This window comes from Vidua chalybeata, chromosome 11, assembly GCF_026979565.1.
Source record: "Vidua chalybeata isolate OUT-0048 chromosome 11, bVidCha1 merged haplotype, whole genome shotgun sequence".
NCBI classification, from domain to species: Eukaryota; Metazoa; Chordata; class Aves; order Passeriformes; family Viduidae; genus Vidua; species Vidua chalybeata.
The window spans coordinates 18,078,375-18,098,183 of record NC_071540.1 but is presented as its reverse complement, the minus strand read 5'-3'; the positions used below and the strand labels follow the sequence as shown (position 1 = coordinate 18,098,183).

The window sequence follows — 19,809 nt, the reverse complement described above, 5'->3', positions numbered from 1 at the left end:
AGAGTTCCAAGTGATCCCAAGGGCCATGAGAGGTCCAAGGGATCCTAAAGGACCATGAGAGGTCCAGGTGATCCTAAAGGACCATGAGAAGTCCAAGTAATCTCAAGGATCCCATGGACCATGGAACATGGACCCATGGACCCATGGACCATGGTCCCATGGACCATGAGATCCCAAGTGATCCCAATGATCTCAAGGACCATGAGAGGTCCAGGTGATCCTAAGGTCCCAAGTGATCCCAATGATCTCAAGGACCATGAGAAGTCCAAGTAATCTCAAGGATCCCATGGACCATGAGAGGTCCAGGTGATCCTAAAGGACCATGAGAGGTCCAAGTGATCCTAAGAATCCAAAGGACCATGAGAGGTCCAAGTGATCCCAAGGACAACTTCACTGGCACAGTGAGGAGCTACCCTGACACCTGGTGCTGCCTGGGGTCACCTCAGCCCTCCCAGACCTCCCCAAAGTGCCACTGCTGCTGTCCCCCCGTGGCTCAGCTGCAGGCAGTTCCTCTCCCTGCCGTGGTGTCAGGGCAGTGCAGGAGGACTCCTGCCCCTCCTGATGAGCAGGTAGAGCAGGACTGGGTGGGTGGAGCAGGTGGGATGGTGGAGGTTGGGAATGGCCCAACCCCTCTCCTGTGCCAGCTCTGTCCTGCACTGGGCACAGCCCAGCTCTGACCTTCGCCTTGCTTGGCTTCTCCACCCTCTGAGGCTCCTGCAAAGCTGCCTGAGCAGCTGCTGGTGCAGCCCAAAGCACCTGAGCTGGCAGCACCAGCAAACAAAGGGTCACTTCTCCTGGGGCACCACCTCCCCAGGGCTGTGCCATTCACATTCTCTGGACAGAGAGACAATTCTGTCTCTCAGGAGAAGCACAGAGAGAAGAGGAAACAATCTTTATCTCTGCCCCTTTGTTTTGCCCATGTGGAATGTGGTGTGGAGATTGTTCACCTGCAGTGATTGCTGGGCTGGATTCTGGTGAAGGTTGTTTGGGGTCAGTGCCCAGTGGGATCCAGCTGTGGCTCGGGCTCTCAGCAGAGTCACGAGTTTGAGTTAGAGAGGTGAGTAAGAAGTGAGTGTGTAGAATAGGATAGTGTCTCTTTAAATAGTATATGAATGTAATAGAGTATAGTTTTAATAAAGCTATCCTTCAGCCTTCTGATCTGGAGCAGACATCAGCATCTCTTCCCATGTCCGGGGTTCGCCGCATTTTTTACTACACAGGGCTGTTCACCTGCTCCTCTGTGGGCAGTGCAAATGCCAAGAACTGAGGGTCTGACCCAAAACAGGGGCCCCTCTGGAAGGGACAGGGGTGGTGGATGTCTTTTGGGATCTATCACCTCCCTTCCAGTGGACAAAATTATTTTTGTCACCCTATGCTTGTATTATGTTCTCCCAACAACTAAAATTTAGAAGTTTTCTCCTTTTTTTTCTTTTTTTTTCAATAATCCAAAGCTGAAAGTACACCAAGAAAACACAACGGAAACTCAGCAGGGTTGAAAAATAGACTGGTCACTTTTTATTGAGCACCAAAGCAGAACCTGAATGGTACAAACCAAGGAGGGCTGCCCAGATCCTCAGGGACGTGGGAAGCCGTGGGCATTGCAGCACTCAGTGACACACAGGAAGGTTATCATAGCACCAAACATGCTGCAAAGTGGTCATGAAAATGTTAAAAACATCCTGCACCAGGCATTTCCTACTGTGCTGCACCAAGCTGCTGATAAAGCACCTGTTTTTGGAGAGAAGAGCAGCTGAGGACAGCTCACTTGTTCTGTGTTTTCATTTCAGTGTCTGAGTTTCACATTTCAGTGTTTCACTGTTGAAAACACAGCACTTTGTCAAGTCCCTTCTGTGGCTTTTCTTTGAGTTTGACAATTAATAACTTGAATTAACTTGGAAAAAGCCCCCTGAGCATTATAGCACCACAAAGAAGGGTGATGGCTGTGAAACACCTAGTAAACAGAAATTCACCATCAAATTATTAATTTGTCAATTTTCTTTTTCGTTTTTTTTTTAATTCTTTTTGCAAGCAGAAAATACCTGTACTGTCCCACCCAGGAGGTCAGGTGGTTTGTAGCTTCTGCAGCTACAAAGAAAACAGACACTGAAGTGAATGTGTCCACTCAAATTAATAATATTTTGGGCTGCTTTGAGAGATTAGGTTGAGATTTGAAGTTTTAATCTTTCAAATTTGTGAATGCACACCACCAGTTTGTCAACTAGCACCTCACAAGGTTTTAGGAAGTTTTTAGTTTAAAATAGAACATTTTGGCATTTACCCTTTGGGGCCAGCAGTGATCACTGGAGGGCTTTGCTCATTTACTCAGAATTTAATTTTTTTTCCTGCAGGAAGTAATGCTGAACAAAATCAATCCATTTCACTCAGCAGCACTGAGGAGCAAGGCTGCAATAGGATAAGTGACAAGTTTCTGGTCTGAACACGGATTGGAACTATAAAATATGGATTGGAGCCTGGATAACCTGGTCTAGTGGAAGGTGATGAGCTTCAAACTCCCTTCCCACCCAAACCATTCCACAATTCTCTGGTTCTGTGGCTCCTGTGTCCAAGCAGGAATTAAGATCTCGCTGCTGGAAGCTGTATAGGATAAAATTCTAGAAATAGCTTTGTCCAAACACGGTGCTGCATTTAAGATCTTGCACTTTGAAAAAAAGTGAGTTCAACAAATGAAGATATTTAGGAAAATGTGGAGCCCTTCAGCTGTTCCTTTGCTCTGTAAAGCACCCAGGACTGTGTTTAGAATAGGAAACAGAAGAGCAGTTTGGCATCTTCCCTCTCTCCAGCTGCAAATGTGATGTGCAAAGTAGCAAGTGTTTTATAAGTGTCTTGGATTTGGCTTAAATCGTTTAGTGAGTGGAAAAGAAAATAATCCTGTATTTTGTGAGTGGAAGAGGCGCTTGCATTTGTGAATTGGGTATTTATATGCAGTGCTACTACTGTGCAAATCAAAATGCTAATTTCATGCATGCAGATGGGGACGTGGACTAAACCATGGAGCAAACGTGGCTTTTCTGCCAAACAATTCTGGCTGGTTTATCACAATAAATGCAACTGTCCCTTCAGGACTGCCACAGGAAAGGAAAACCTTAATAGAAAACATGTTTTCCATTGTATAATGGCAAACAGCTAAAAGAAGCTGTGAGGCCCAAATACCAACATCCAGACCTTAAAGATTTAGGGAAATCAACACAAAGGTACAGGACTACTGAGGAGCAGTGGCCCATCTGCCAGACAATCCTTTTCAGCACACAAATTTATCCTGGATTTGATTTTCTAACACATTTAACAAATTATCCAGACTTCAGGCCTCTTGCTGAGGTTTTGCAGGTACAAGCCCACAGATTTAGTGAGTATTAACTGTGCTGGCTAAAAACAGCACATTACAAAACCTGGCATGCATTTGTGTGTCTGCCTGAATATTGCAGGAAGGAATCTGTTCCATTATTAACTCTCAATCTGCAGCTCACCAGACTGAGAAGAGGAAAGTAACCTAAAAACATTTATAAAGCTATTTTTGCTCCTAGTTTAAACTTCCTCAAATTCTTAAGACTTCAGGTTTAGCCATTTACAGTGGGTGCCAAGCCTGGTTTTTATCTGGATGTAAATAGGAAAAGAAGAAACTTGCAGGTTTCTTTGAATTTTAAGCTGATGAAAAGTCTCCTTTAAAGGGGCTGTTCAAGACAGGCAGGCACTGGATTTGATCCAGAGAACCTCTTTAGTCTCACCTATTTTAAAGCAACTTAGATATGATATTTAGGTAGAATTCTGACATCAGTGGGTTGTGTTCACAGGCCTGAAATCTGAATTGGTCACACAACAAGCACATGAAGGGCAGGCTCTGTGTCAGCAGCCTGATCATGGCACTGTGGCTTACAGGGATCCCTTGGAGGTGTTTGCATTTCATTTGTAGAAGGGCAGCTAATAAGCAGTGTGGCTTCCTTCAGGGGATTGCATTTCACCCCTTCCTGGTGGGGTTAAAATCTGGACTCATCCTGTTCCTTGGATAATGAATTTTTTGGTCAGTGATGGGCAGGGATCAGGGGGTGCTGGAGATGTGGAGATCTGGGACCAGAAAGCTGCTGGGTAAAGCATTCCTTGACAGAGTGGTCCAGCTGGGTGAAAACCAAACAACAAAAGAAAAAAAAAAAAAAAGGAAGAGGAATTAAAATATTTATCCTTCCTAGGATGTTTGCACAGAACTTGTCCTTAAGTAGCTGAGTAATCTTAACAGCCAGCCTGACGTAGGTACAGAACGACACTGAACTGCTTTGTTTTCACAACTCCCAGCTAAACCCAACTTGATTTTAAAGTGAAGCTCAAAATGTTGAGAAAACCATCTTGGGACAGAACTTCTGGTGTAATAAATATTGTCATTCTTGCCTAATGCAAGGTTGATAAAACAGACCGAGCTTTTGCTGTTGGCTTAGCTCTGGCCAGATAAATGTGCCTCTGCTCACATGACTGGGTGCCACTGCTCAGCACAAGTGTTCACAGACATAAAATTATCCCACAAAACCCACCATGTGCTGAAGTATTTGCAAGACTGACCCTTTTTCCAGTCAGGCCAGAATAAACAGCTTTTTTAATTTGTCTGGCAGGCCCAGTTACACCTATGTTAGAAGAAGCCCCTGAACACAAAGTTTAAAGTCTTAAGGAACACCAGTTATTTTTCATCCTAAAAATCACTCCATCCTCTAAGTACCCACAAGGCAAAGGTTCTGCAAAGAGATCAGGTGTGTCTGGTGGAATGAGAGTGTTTCATGCACCTGTACAGGGTTTTAAGGTGCTGTCCTTAGAGGAAATATCACCCTCAGACAATCGTTTCTCTGAATAATTGCATTTGAAGCAGCAGCAATTTCCACCCAGCTTTCCCTTTATTCAAGGGCACTTACCCAGGCACACCTTCAATTAGCCTAAATGCTTCTGCTGGTTTTTCACATAGCCGACCAAATTGTTGGAATTGCTCCCTGTAAAACAAACAGCAGCAAAGTCAGGTTTTGGGTTGGGCTGGGGCAAATGGTTTCTCGAGGTTCTCTCAGCAGTGCAGTTTATAGTTCCTTGTAAGTGAAATAGTCTCACAGCTATGAGTTTGGTAGCTTTTTATTAGCAAGGCACAAAATGGTTAACTACCTCTTGTTACAAGGTCTTTTAAAACTAAACTATTTAATTAAGAAAGGACACTTACATTATTTTCCCTTGTAACCTAATAACTGATCCTTTGAAGCCCACAATGCAGAATTTTCTGTCCAATCTCAAAACATTACTTAAACTCATGAAGAAGAAGGAAGAAGAAGGTAAAGAACAACAACTTGTCTCTAATCTAAAACTTCTATCTTGCTTCATATATATTTTTATATTCTAAAACCCCAAACTCTAAGTTTTTTACTCTGTGATATTACACACTTTTAACTAACTATATACTCAGTAAGCTCAGTACTATTAATCAATTTTTAAAATCTTCTCCACAGCTTCAGGTCAAATGTAGTGTTCTGTTGTGGGTCTGTACCTTTCAGTACAGAACATCTAAAATTTTAGCATCCAGGATTCCAACATATTGGTATCATTATTTAACAGAGAGCTGGGCTAGCCCACACTGGAAAAGAGGAAAGGAAATCCTCTCGTGGTTTTATCAGCCAAAGTGGCCAAATTTGGCTGTTTGAAAATCTTATGTCAAAGGTGCTGTCTAGTTATACCTGAATGTCACTTCCAATCTGATCCACATCCAAGAGGGATGAATCAGGAGCTTTGGAACTGTGAGGAAAGATGTGGGAGATGCTCCTGCTTTCTGTGAGTCCCAGGTTTGTGAGAGGGACCTGACACCTCTGAGGGAATTCACTGGGCTCCAGCCATCCCTTATCTCTTACCACAGTCCAGCACTCTGCTTTTGGCAGAGCTCTGTGTTCAGCTGCAAGGAGTCCTGGGCCAAGAACAAAGCTCCAAAAATATGCTTAAAAATGAAATACATTATTGGACTGGGTGGCTCCCCTGGCAGAAGACCATTTAACTCATTCTGTCACAGCTGAGAATTCTGGTTCTCACGACTCCACAGTCAGGACATTGTAGATTTAAAAATAAGATCTTCTGACCAAGGCATAGAGAGTTGAACATAAAGAATCTCTTTCTTCTATGTACAAATCTTAATTTCATAAGGAGCAAATTCCCTGTAAACATTGCAAAAATGATAAAGCTTAATAATAGCAACAACAACAACAAACACTTCATGCCAGCAGCTTACCAAAATATTCCTTGTAATACTTATGCCTCAGGTTGTGTCCATCTGGAAAAAAAGGTACATGGTGAGAACATACCCAGCCAGCTTTCATTTTATGTGTTAAACTCTGGCCTTCTGTGTACAGCACAGAGAAATTAGAGATAGGGAAATAATAACCTCACAATGAGGGAAATAAAAGTCCTCTGTAGCTGAAGTAATTTGGGTTGCTATAAACTTCCTATAAACTGCTGAGATTACTGAGCTCTGTGGGCACAACTCATTTGCCATAAGAGTGGGAATTGTCACTAGAATTTTATAACCTTTTCAGTAGCTACAAGTCAAAGAACCAGAGGCTTTCCCAAATGAGATAAAATTTGGGTAACATTTCAGACAATCTATTAGTGTTTTTCATAATTCAAGTTCTAGCTATTCTGTTCTGTTTGCCACTTATATAATTATTTAAGCCCATAGAAATACTTCATGTCTAGGATCCCCACAGTTCTACATTGCATTGGTTACTATGAATGTTATTAAAGAAAAAAACCCTGGAAAAACTCTCAATCTGTTTTGGAAGCAGCTCAGAGACCTGGTTTGATGCTTCCCCTGGTTTTTACAGTGACCAAATGGCAAAACTGATGTCTCACATCTCTACACCGAAGTAATTTCTAGCCCAGTGCCAATGTACATATCCTACCATTCAATGAATATCTAAATATGTTATGAGCTTTCCTGGAAAATATTTTGGCATGTATGAAATTCTTTTTCGGGCAAATGCGTCAGCAGAGTAAAGGCAACAAAGTTTTGGATGCAGAAAGCAAAGTCAGAAGACAAAACTGGAATTTAAAACTCAGAATTCTCACTGAAGCATGCAGTAACTTATAAATATTTCTAATTTTTGTGCTGTGTAACAGCACATGTAGATACAGCCCCAGAGGACACTGGCACGAGTGTCCTGGTGTCCTGGTCCCTTCCTTTCTGGTTCTGCCCTGCAAACATCTGCATGCACGAGAAGTTTTTTCCTATTCAAGAGAGAGGGGGAAATGTGGGAAATGGATTTGTAGAGAATTCTCAAAGCCTGACAGAAGGCTCACACAGTGTGAGCAAACCTTGAGACAAGAAATGCTGACTTAGAAATGCCATGGAGTAGGACAGACATGGTTGAGAGGGAAATGGAACTAGAAACAAGTTTCAAGGAATGGCCTTGCAAGTAAGACTTTGGAGAAATAGAACAATGAAAGATGCATTGGAGTAGGACCCACGAGGGGTAGTTTTAGATGACTGGCTTTAAGGCATCTACAGCAGTGTGGCAAAAAGCTGATAGGTCAAGAAACACTTATAATGTATTGTAATTAATAAATAGTTCACTTCTGATTGTGATGGCGTGAATTATAACATCTGTATTGTCTCACCCTTCACATGAGACTGAAAATGGAATAAAAGTTTTTAAAACGCCTCTCAACTACCCCATCTCTGAGTCAGGAAAAGGCATCATCCCACAAAGGGAGGTTTCCTGCAGGGACCTACCTGGAAAAAGGCATCATCCCACAAAGGGAGGTTTCCTGCAGGGATCTACCTGGAAAAAGGCATCATCCCACAAAGGGAGGTTTCCTGCAGGGATCTACCTGGAAAAAGGCATCATCCCACAAAGGGAGGTTTCCTGCAGGGACCTACCTGGAAAAAGGCATCATCCCACAAAGGGAGGTTTCCTGCAGGGACCTACCTGGAAAAAGGCATCATCCCACAAAGGGAGGTTTCCTGCAGGGACCTACCTGGGTTTCCCCGGAGCTTGATGCACTGGCCCCTGTTGGGGATGCCCTCGGCCGTGTTGCCCGGGTTGATGATGTGGCACTCGTAGCCCGTGGGGCAGTGCAGGGGCTCGTCCCCGTCCTCCGTGGTGCTGCAGGCCTCGGCTGCAAGAGAAGCCTGCAGGTCACCAGCCACGCTGTGCCACCCACGGGGACCCCAACACGGCCACCACCTCACCTCAGGCTCCTTGGCACGAGGGCAGCACGGGGCTGGCCCCTCCTGGCACAGCTCAGCCCCATTCCCTGCACAGTCCCAGCTGTGGGGTGGGCAGCACCCGCCACCCGCGCCGTAGGGTTTTAGCTTTTATGTTTGTCATATATTTGCCATCCTGCAATTCTTTAGAGCGGTGCCTTAAGTTTTAGCTTTTGTATTTTTCAGATTCCGTACTGCGTTGGTGTGAGACTCTGAGCTTCGTATAAATTGTTAGCAAGTTCTCTTCACAGTTTAGTCAGACACAACAATCCTCTTCCAGCCCAAGGACATCGTTGCAGCTTCAAGCCCAAAAGGTATAAACAACAGGGAATTGAGGAGAGCTAACTGGGAGGATGGGACTGCATAACCTGGAGCTGGAATTTCACAATTAACCCCAATATAGAAATGGAGCAAAACTTATAAAAGTGTGAAAACTTGTGATCCATTGTCCATCTTGTGTGGAGCCACGGCCAGGCTCTTGTAGTGCCCAAGGTGTATCCATTGAGGCCTTTTAAGAAATCCCTATTTTATTCCTTTAACTTTGCCCAGCCTCTGTTCCAGGTAGCCTCTGAACTCCACACCCAGTGTGAGCTGCTGCTTCCCCATTTTGGGCAGACACAACAATTCCTCTCCAGGCCTGGCAATCAAGGACACCTCACTGCCTCAGGCCCCCAGAGATGGAAACAAAAGTGAGTGGGGGGGGAGCAAACTTGGGGTAAATGACTTCATTAGCTGAAGCTGGAATTGGCAGATTAACCCCCAATATGCAAATGGACCAAACTTTTGAAAGTGTGAAAACCCCATGACCTGCTGTCCATTTTGAGTGTAGCCCCTGGGGGGCTTTGTCTGCCCTAAATGTACCTGAAGGCCCTTCAATAAATATAAATAAACTGCTTTTTATCCCCTTAATTTTGTCCGACCTCTGTCCTTAGTCCAAAACCCATGAGCACTGCCCACCATGCAGGATGATCCCCCCATGGGGCTGCTCCCCCCAGGCAGGGATAAGTGTGTCCCACCAGGCTCTGGGCTGGGTGAGGATGGGGAATGTGAGCAGGAAGCTGGCATTGTGCTGCTCTGTGCTCTGCTCCACGCCCACGGACCTGCTGCTGAATCCAAACCTCAGGTGTGACTCACTGCAGGGTCAGGCAGTGCCACCCCTGTCCCAAACAGAGGTTTCACCACTTTGGCCTGGGATAGGGAAGGTAAAGCAGACTTGGGCAGTGTTTGTGGCCATTACATGTACAGACTCTGCAGGGCTGCTCCTCCCTCCCATTTTTAATTTCAAGTACCTCTGCTGTAGTTCTCATGCTATGACTGATGGTTCCTACTTCCCTAATTACTCCCTCAAGCTGAGATGAAGGTGTTCAGATAAGAAAAAATAATGTAAGCGTGACAAGGATGGATGAGGAGGAACCTGTTTTATCTTATTTCTAGCTGTGCAGCTCCAATGAGCTGGAGGCAGAATTTTCTCTTCAAGAACTTGGAGTTTCCATAATAAATGAGATTTGATGCTCAGCGAGTCTAAAACCATCTGTGTAAGTCCAAAGAGGGGAATTTATTGGCACTGCCTGGATCTGACTAAAGCTGATCAAAAGCTGGGTTAACTTTTCCATGGAAAATCCAAAAACTTCAGGTGTCCATACATCTGGGAATGCCTCATAGAAGAAAACTTCTCTTCCCACTCCTTCCCTATTTAAGTTTTAGGTATTGGAAATAATGAATTAAAACCCCTTTCCCTATGGAATGAACCTGAGAAGCTCAGTCTCACTGTCAGTCTCCAAACTTAGATGCCCCAGGTTCATGTCAGCTTGGCACAGCTCTGCAGCAGTTTTCCAGGGCTCCTGTCCAAGTCACCTTCATATCCAAAAGCCACAGCCCCAGCCCAAGGCATCTGGGTGATGAGGCCACTCTGGATTAAAGGATCTCCCATTCCAAGTCCACCCACGTTCTACCAGGAAGCTGGCAGAAAATTATGTGTATGATGACAAAGCCTTTTTCTAAAAGAAAGATATATCTTTAATTATTTGAAGAATGGGTACAAGCCCAGTCCCCTGCAGCATCCCTAGTGCTCTGCTGGATAATCCATATCCATAAAAAGTATTTACTGCACCCAAAAGCAGCTCCCAGCACCGCACTGAGTTATTCCTGTGGAAACTCCAGACAAATACCAGCAGCCCCAGCAGCCCAACATCCCAGGCAAGCTCTGTGTATGAGGGATTTATTCTCCAGGGCCTTTGTGTGATTATGGATATTGCAGAGAAGACAGAGAAATGTCCTGTACCTTGTAAGACTTCCTCTGGGCCATCCAAAAGCCACCCATTGCCTCCCAGCCAGCGGGGTTTGGGCTGAACCAGCCAGTCCAAGACTGCAGAAGAGAGAAATAAGAGACCACAGTGTCATGATAGCAGCCACAGGGCACAGAGTTATGGAAAAGTCATGGATTTCCTCTAAGGGCCTGTGAGGAGGCTGCCTGATGGATTGATCTGATTTGGACTTATATTCATGTTTTTGTTGTCCCAGTGGAAAGGGAGACATGGATGTTATCCAGGGCCACAAGAACCTGGTGTCCTAGAGGCCCAAGCAGCTGCTGCTGCTTCCCATTCTCATTCCCATGGCAGGGGATGGTGAGCTGGCTGCCTCACTTCTGTCAGCACTAATTCAGGCCAGGATTGCCTCTTTTCCTGAATATAGAAACACAGGAACACAGAATGCGGGGTTTGGGTTGGAAAGGACCTCATTCCAATGCCTTGCCACAGGCAGGGACACCTTTCACTATCCCAGGCTGCTCCAAGACTCATCCAACCTGTCCATGGACACTTCCAGGGATGGGGCATGGAAAACGCCATGCCAGGAAAACAACTAGCCTTGAGTGACTTCTACAATTCATCCAAGTAGAGATTTTGCCACACCAGCTTGCCTCGGACACCTTTTTGACTCATCAACCCGCCAGAAACCAGAAGTGCAGAACAGAACTCAGAATCACAGAATCACAGAATCACAGAATCACAGAATCACGGAATCACAGAATCACAGAATAATGAGGTTGGAAGAGACCTCTAAGATCATCAAGTCCAACCCATGCCCTAACACCTCAACTCTACTGTAGCACCAAGTGCCATGTCCAGTCTTTTTTTAAACACGCCCAGAGATGGTGATTCCACCACCTCCCTGGGAAGACAATTCCAGTACTTTATTATTCTTTCGGTGAAAAAATTTTTCCTAATATCCAACCTGTACCTTCCCTGACGTAGCTTGAGGCTGTGATCTCTTGTTCTGTCAGTGCTGCCCGGTGGAAGAGACCGACGTCCACTCGCACTCCAACCTCGCACCGCGCACTCAACACACACGGAGATCGCCGCCATCCCCCCAAGCCCCTCTGCCTCCCAGCTCCCCCAGGGCTCCCTGTACCTGGCGGGGGCTGCACGGACTCGAGGCAGGCGTAGATGCAGCCGTTGTAGCAGCAGCGCTTGTGGCGCTCGCACTCGGCGTCGGAGCGGCAGCTGGGCACCTCGCAGGCGCGCTCCGGCAGGCTCTGCGGCGGCGGCGGGCACCGGTCGTTCTTCTGCTGCTGGGAACTGTGAGAATGAAGAGGGTACTCATAATCCTTTGCAAAGAGAAGAAAAGGAAATCAGGTTCGGCGTGAGTTACGGAGCATCCCGCCGGGGGAAGCGGGACAAGGGGTTTCAAAGTGGGTTTTGAGCGTTGGGTTCTCCTCTCAGAGAGGAGAGATAAGGATGCGGCTCCCCCAGCACTGTGTGATCCCCTCAGTGGGGTGCTTTGGAAACACCAAACAAGCACTAACTTATTGTCATTGCAACATCTCAATTTATAACTGAGATTATTGCATTGAAAATTAGGAGGTTAAAAAAAAAATCCTTTAAAGTCTTTTATACTTCTTTGGGAAATGGAGAGAAAACTCCAGGCATCCTCATGATGAGGACACCAAACACTTTGATGGGGAAGCAGTGGAAAGGAGGGGTCTGTGTTTTTTTGGGACATGAAACTAATGTCCCTGGTAGCACCTCTCTCCTCAGTGGGCTCCTTCCATCTCCATCACCTTGTCTGGACCAGAATTTATAGGGGAGCCTTTCAAGTTTATCCATGGTGGAGCTCCGGGCTGTTAAATTAGAGACCATTTCTAAACCATGGGACATTCTGGGTGAGATCTGTGAGAGTGATGGCAGCTTTGTCCCAAAGAAAATGAGCCCTTGTTTCACTGCAGCGGAAAGAAGCTGAGCTGCTCACTGCACACTGACAGGGCAAGGGAGGTGTAAAGTGCATTAACAGGCCCAGGAACATTTATGAGGCACCATTCAGATATTTTTCACACTGGGGCTGTTTTAGCAAGAAGCCAAATCCCTCCAGCAGAGAGGTGAATCACCCCAGCCCACTTCTTTCTCACCTGTGGCTCAACCACTCCCTCACCTCTGGGCTGCAGAAAGTGCTCAGGGCACTCAGGTCTCAGAAATATTAACAACCATTTGTGAGGTCTCAAAAAATCAAAAGTGGATTCTGGATTTGCACTTTTAAAAGAGATCAGCATCAAGTCAGGGGCGTGAAGTGAGCTCTGCCATGGCCCCACAAGCAGGCTGGTAAAGTTATAAATACATAAAAATGTGTGTAAATATACACTTGGCCAAATCAGTGGTGCATTACAAAATCAGTGATGAGAAACTGGGGTTGTTATTCCAAGAATAAACATGGTACAACAGTCCCCCAGGGGTTTCTAAGAAATTTCACCAGCAGGCTATGGAGAAATTTGAGGTGAGATTAACATCCCTCTCTACATCCTGCTCCATCCTTATGCTGTAACCCCCAATGGCTCCTTTGGAGCATCTGTCCTTTGACAACAGCCTGTTCCCACATGGATTCTCCCAAAGGCTGGCCAGGGAGAGGCCCCTGCAGGAGAGGGAGTGTCAGAGGGACAGAGAATTCCTGATGTTTACAGAGGGACAGAGAATTCCTGATGTTTTCACTAATGACAGTCTCCTGCCCTGTTCCCCATATCAATAATCAGTTTCTGCTTTTTCCTTTGAAACCCTTCTGTGGCTTTCCCATGAACTGATAGGCTGTTTAAACCACTAAAAAAAGTTTGGAAAAACCCAATTTTGATTATGTTTTCCATGCTGAGGGTGCAAGCTCTCATATTTGTCCATTCCTCAAAAGCTGCAAACACTCCAAATTCAAAATATGTTTTAAAATTGAAGATATTGAAAATACACTTTTCTAGGTTCTTTTTTTTTTTTTTTTTTTTTTTCCTGGGGTTGCTGGATTTTAAATAGAGAAAAATTTCATCCCAGCTATAATTTTGGGATATAAGGGAGCACTGAACAATAAATCTGTGCAGTTCCAAACACTGAACAGGTCTCCTTTTTGGAGGGAGTGTTCATCCTGGAGGCTCACAGTTTACTATTCTATTTGAAAGGTCATCTGCAGACGGAAATGAGACCAAAATAATACTGGCAAATAATGGATACATGAAAAAAACACCAAACAATTACTGCAGTTGCTTCACAGATGATTCAGAAACCAAGAAGCCAAAACTGCAATGAACAGCTGGCTCCATGAATGAAATTTCCGTTGGGGAACAATATCACAGTTGCAGCCAAATAACTTTGTACCTCATGACCTCCCTGCCCATTTTCTCTGGTCACCTATTGCTCCCAAGTCATTGCTTTCAGAATAAGAATAATTTGCTTATTTGGTTTAATAAAACCCCTTGTTTATGGGTGCATAAAACAGGATTCCCTCCTTCCCCAAAATAACCTGGTTAAGGTCGTCTCCAGGTTAGGGTTATAAGTTTTTTTAAAAGCTCTCCCAGCACTCACAGTTTGGCTCTGATTTATTATTTTTGCACATTGTGACGACAGTCAAAATTTCTTTAAAAACGTTTTTCAGTGCAGGAGGTAAATTTCTGTTTCCCAGGGAGACTTATGAAATAATTTGATGACAATATCTTCCTTAGAGATAGCCAGAAACAAAGTAAGGGAAAAGGTTCAGAGTTCAGCTGAGGAGCCCTGAAAGTCGACAAAGATGAGGAAAAACCTGGATGGAACCACCCAGTCTCAGCCATAATTTCAACAGCAACTGAGGGATGCAGTCTCCCTCCCAAAACCCCCAGATCTATTCTGTTATTTGTGTTGGGAGCTGGTCCCTGAGCTTGTGTCAAAGCCCAGCTCTCTGCTAATTCATATTCTGCATGGAGCCCCTGGAGATGACACATGAGGTTTATTTCAGCCTCCCACCACCAGCTCTGGCCCTGGCAGGTATTCCCAAACACTGGCCAGAAAACAAAAAGAAATACACAGTCAGAGGGAAATTTGAATCCTCCAATATTTCCATTAAAGACCTGGAAAATCACCCACCAGTGATGATCAAAGTGGCAAATATCAGACTGAAAGCAGCTTAGAGGGTCTGAAGGACAAGACCAAAGCAATGGGAATAATATTCTCCTGTTGCTAGCTCAGGATCTGTCATTTTGGTTCTGCTGTTTGCAGTTGGAAGGACGCTGCAGAACTGGGGTGGGCTCCAAGAGGATGCACAATAATGAGTAAAAGGCTAGAAAGTGGGAAATACAGAAAAAGGTGTGTGTGTGTGTGTCTGCAGGTTCCAAAGGGGAGGCTGAGGCTGCTCTGCTCACAGGTTACTCCGAGGATATGGGGGCCAGAACTCAAAGAGGGCACCCCAGGGCTGATTTATGACAGCTGGCTGCTGGAGGGTAAATAAATTGTTGGAAGAGCATTACAGCAGCTGTGAGGAATTCTTCATTTCTGGAGAACTTTAGAAGAAGGCTGGGATTTTTCTAAAACACTTGCTGTAGTTGACAGTGGAATGAAATCCAGACTGGCCCGGTTTTTCCCAACAGACATGATGGGTGTTTCATAATGAACTGAACCCACTCCCAGGTAGCTCCCTCCCTCTGCCCCTTGGGAACAGTCCCTGGAGCGTGGGGGCTGCAAACACCAGCTGCAAATCACTAAACTTGACAAGTGTCCCTCTGGAAAATACATGGACTTGCTTTAAAGCCCAGCTCCTGCATCCCACTGTGCCTGCCAGGTTTTTCTCCTCACTGCCATTGCTCTTTCTCCCTTCTCCAGTCTCACTTGGAGAGACTGCTTTCCAACCAACACCCTTCCTCAGGGTGAATGAAAACCCCCTGGCCAGACCCCAAGCCAGCTCCTCATCCTCACACCTCATTCTGCATCCAGCATTTTTCTGGATGCACTCCTCCTGCTGTAGCCTCAGATTTTCTGGGCTCAGACCACACAAAGCTGTGTCCTTTGGGGTGCCACAGGGATGTCTGTGGCCCATGTCCCATCTGGCTGCACGTTGCCATCAGCACCTCCATCTGTCATCCCTCTACCCAAGTGACTCACAAATCAGCTGCTCTGCCCCCAGACTGATTTTCCAACTGCAGGGAGCACACAGCATTTGGTAGGAAAGAAAACATCCCTCTGAGAAACCAGAGGGGCTGCCAGAGCTGCCTCCTGGTGCAGGAGAGGACAGAGAGCAGACGCTTTCCCCCTGACAAGGCTTTGAGGAGGAGAAAGAAAAGCATTTTCTTTTTTTTTCCCTGGATCGATGTTTCTGTCAATATGAGCAATTCTAGCTGAACTTGCCAGATCAGTAGCACCTGGATTCAGGGCTGCCAGGAAAAACAGCCCTTTGAAGAAGTGCAGGTTGAAAGGAGAGGATATATCCCCAGGGGAGCTGGCTCTGCCTCGGCAGGGCTCCTTATCTGAAAATCAACATGTAAATCCCTCTTCTGCTCCTGTCCTCTCTCTCTGGGTCATTCACCTCATAGTTCCTATTAAATTTGAGCTTCGCATTGAAATATGGCAGAAGAACATCTGCACTTGACAGTGCACAAATGCACTTGCCAGTGAGTGATTTTGCAGGAAATGCAGCTCTTTACATCACCATTTTCCAATTAAAGTGCAAACCAGAGGACACCTTATCCCAAGAGAGGCTATAATGGAGAAGATTTCTTAAAAAATCCTGAGATGCCTTTCAAATCTCAGCACAATGTTTTCTACACAATTTCAAGGAGACAAGACAGAATTTCAGTTTGCTCATCGGGGGCAGAGGATGTGTGTCACAATTCTGAGTCAGCAATTGCACAAACCAAATGTTGCCATGCATAAACATCACTCTAAAAGTCATGGGCATAAAAACATCCTTTTTGAATTAAAAGCTGCAGAAAACAGATGGAGGGATCTGCCTGTGACACCAAGGTGCTGTTTACACACATGCAGTGGTTGGAAGATGCAATCAGACCGGAGCATAAGAAAATAAACAGTTTGGGGCTTACACCCAAGCCATTCAAGGGGCAGAAACCTTGAGTGCTGGTTTCTAAGGGAACTTGAAAGGCTCAAGTAAAAATTTCAAATGTATAACTTTTTTTTTTTTTTTAACAGCAGGTCCCAAAACTCAAGCTATTAACTTATTTTCCTTTTTTTTTCAATTCCCATTTCCTCCATGGCCATCTCTGACAATGGTTTGGCCCAGACACACCAGGGCAAGACCCAGCACCATCCCCTCCACTCGCTGCTGTCCCAGTTCCAGTCCCAGCCCTCCTGCAAAGTGGGTTTGGAGGCGGTGGCTGTGCTCAGTGCCCCGTGGAGCTGCAGGCTGTCAGGAGCAGGCACAGATGGTGGCGCCCAGGGTGTGCCAGGGCGTGGGCAGCAGCTCTGCTCGCAGGGGATGTGCCAGGCACAGCCACGGGGATGGATTTCTGGGATTGCCACCCTTTAGGGTGATGGGCACGCCGGTCTGGCAGCGTGCGGCTGAGCTCTCTCTGTGCTCCGGGGATTTACAGAACCGTGGGCAATGCCACCATCCCTCCCCCCAGCACACATTTACCCAAAGTTACCCCAAAATGCAGCACAGGAGCTGCGCAGGGAACCCTCCCCGCTCCAAGCAATAAATCCCATTATCTCCCTGCCACTAAACGTCTCCCCGGAGCCGCAGGGTTTGCACCCCCCTTCTCCCCCGTCCCTTTTCCCTGGCTGCCCTGGGGAGTTTCCAGGGCAAGCGGTGCCAGCGCCATCCCAAAGCTCTCTCCCTGCTCCGAGCGCGCTTCCCAAGCTTCCCCCCTGCAGCAGCTAGGTGGCAAAAGTTTCGCGCAGCCTGGGAAAACTTCGCGAATCGCTGTGATACAGAGCCAGCCCGCCGGTCCAGACACTCCTTATCCCAAAACACGTAAGGAGAACTCCCCTTTTCGCTGCGAGCATCCCCCAACCCCCCCCACCCTTACTCACATCGTATTTCTCCGTCATTTTCAGCAGAGCGCGTTTCCACAGAGTCCTGGCACAGCCCGGCTCCGGCAGCACAACCAGGACGCACAGGGCTGCAGCGAAGATCTTTTTACACAAACGCATCTCTGGCAGCAGCCTGGAGCCCATTTTTTTTGCAGGGAGAGGTGGAAGAAGGAGCCCGGGAGCTCTCGGGATCCGGGCGGCTCCGAGGCTTGGCAGGGAAGGAGGGAGGCGGGGAGGGAGGGAGAGAGAGCGAGGGCTGAGCGCTCTGAGCCGCTTTTCCCTGCGCGGCTTCTGGGAAGGGAAAAGGGAAGGGGAAAAAAAAAAAAAAAAGAAAGGAACGAAAAAAAAAAAAAAAAAAAAAAAGAGCCCAGAGGCAGAAGCCGGGAGCTGCTGTTGAACTTCTTTCAGTTAGATCAGGTTCTCGGCTCGCATGTTCGCACAAAGCTCACGCTCCCCTCGAGTGATGGACGGGAAGATTACTTGGAAAGATTATTTTTAGACCTTTGTTCCCAACATCTGGCATCCTCCGAGAGCCCCATTCAGAGCCGAAGCGTGGGATCAGATGACAGCTGCCGCAGGGGGAAATAAAGGTCTCGGAGGGGTGGGCTCGGCGGATTTCTGCAAGCAGTTCACCCAAACTTCCCAAGAGCCCGGGCTCTCCCTTTGTGTGCTTCCTACTGTGGGTTGGCATCACGTCTTGACAGAGTGATAACTTCATCTGGAGCCCACGTGAAGGAAACGATTTAATGACATGATAAACATCCAGGGGCTTTCATTAAACCAAGGTGACGTTGGTTTTCTGAAAACGATTTTGAAGGAGGGGAAAGACCGCTAGGAAAAAATAAATTGGGGTGTGGAATAGGGAAGGAAGGTGGTTTGGAAATGACATGAGCACACAGAGAAAGCAAGGAAGGGGACATGAGTCAGGCTGTGCCTGACAATGGGAGGGACGGAAGGAGTGGATGTGGGGTTTTGGACATCTCCATGGACATCCAGGGCCTGGAGGATGGGAATGGGCTCGTGGAGTCAGGCTGAAAGCTGCCCAGCATCCTGCCTGCGATGGAGACAGGGGCAGGTGCTGACGAGAGCTGTAAGAACGAGGCAGCTGTTACATTCTTGTGTATAAATATGTATTTCTGCATGTATCTAACTGTGGAGACATCAGGAGGGCTGCTCAGGGCTCGCTGAGCCAAATGGGGGGGCTGTTTGTTTTATAATTCCTCGGAGTTTCTCCTCCAGCAGCTTGTCCAGCCTCCACCTGAATGAAGGAAGAAACAGAACCACAAAAGTTGTCAAGATACAAACACTAAGCCCTGATTGCCTTCACTTTACCCTGGCTGCAGCCCTGCTGAGCAGAGAGGAGCCTTGCTAGATGCCTTCATTTCTTTTATATCCACTCTAAAATGGGTCTGCAGAGCAGTGCAGGAATTGTACCCTGTGGATACACACACACACACACAAAAAAATTCTTCCAATTATTCCTTATACCTGAAAGCTGTGGAAATTCACTTTGATCCATGCCCAAGTGTCAATAGCTGCATGCTGGTGGAAGCCAAAGGATTTCATCTTGAAGCTTGCCAGAATATGATGATGGGAACCTGAAAGAAGAGCAAGGTGTGCCTTAAAAAGCTCAGTATTTAAGGGAATATATTTATATATTAGAGTTGAGGTTCCTAAAGTTTTTCTAGCAGTAACTGTGCTTCAGGCAGTTCTCTCTATATCTCTACTGCTATAAAAAGGTTCTTTGTAAAAAAATCTGCTCAGTTCATGCCAGGGAATTTTGCTGGGAAGTAAAACCAGGGATTGCTCTTATGGGGAGAAAGGGAATGAAGAGTTAAACTGGAGAGGGTCACCTCCCTCACAGCTGTGGAGGTACAGGGTGGGGGATCCCAGTGGGACAGCACAAGTGCTGTGTCTCTGCATGGTCTGGGATTCCCAAAGGAGCTCTGCTGGCAGGAGCCTGAGAGGGAATCCCTGTGCAGATGCAATGAGCCTGCATTGCTGTGTTTCTGTAAACCCTGCTTGATCCATAGAGTCATCCCCATAGGTGCAAGCTGGGTTTTGGGGGCTGACAGGGTTTGAGGTGGCCCCATGGTACAGCTCTTTCAGGCACAGAAGGGGACAGGGAGTGAGCATTTGGGTTGGAGAGCATTCTGTGCCACAGAGGCTTCACCCTGCAGCTGGCTGCTGAGAAGGCTGTCCCTGCAGGGAGCACAGCTCCAGCTCCTTGTCACCTGCTCTGCCCCTTTCACCAGCTCTCCTCTCCCCCAGGGCTGCAGTCACACATTTAAAACAGAATTTATCCCAGTTTTCCTCCAAACA

At 46.5% G+C, this 19,809-nt stretch overlaps 1 protein-coding gene across 2 annotated transcripts; it reads right to left on the bottom strand.

Moving 5' to 3' along the window:
• Positions 1-1,487: 1,487 nt before the first annotated feature.
• On the bottom strand, positions 1,488-17,723 carry WFDC1 (WAP four-disulfide core domain 1). Of its 2 annotated transcripts, XM_053953275.1 has the most exons (7): positions 17,488-17,723; positions 11,636-11,831; positions 10,509-10,592; positions 7,999-8,139; positions 6,254-6,295; positions 4,911-4,985; positions 1,488-4,130 (listed from the first exon to the last, which is right to left on the bottom strand). In XM_053953275.1, the coding sequence occupies exons 1-6, from the start codon at positions 17,629-17,631 to the stop codon at positions 4,927-4,929; spliced, it is 666 nt and encodes a 221-aa protein (XP_053809250.1). In that variant the 5' UTR covers positions 17,632-17,723; the 3' UTR covers positions 1,488-4,130; positions 4,911-4,926. The 2 variants fall into 2 exon arrangements, with proteins under 2 accessions (XP_053809250.1, XP_053809251.1); XM_053953276.1 differs by lacking the exon at positions 1,488-4,130 and having other exon boundaries at positions 11,636-11,802.
• Positions 17,724-19,809: the final 2,086 nt, after the last annotated feature.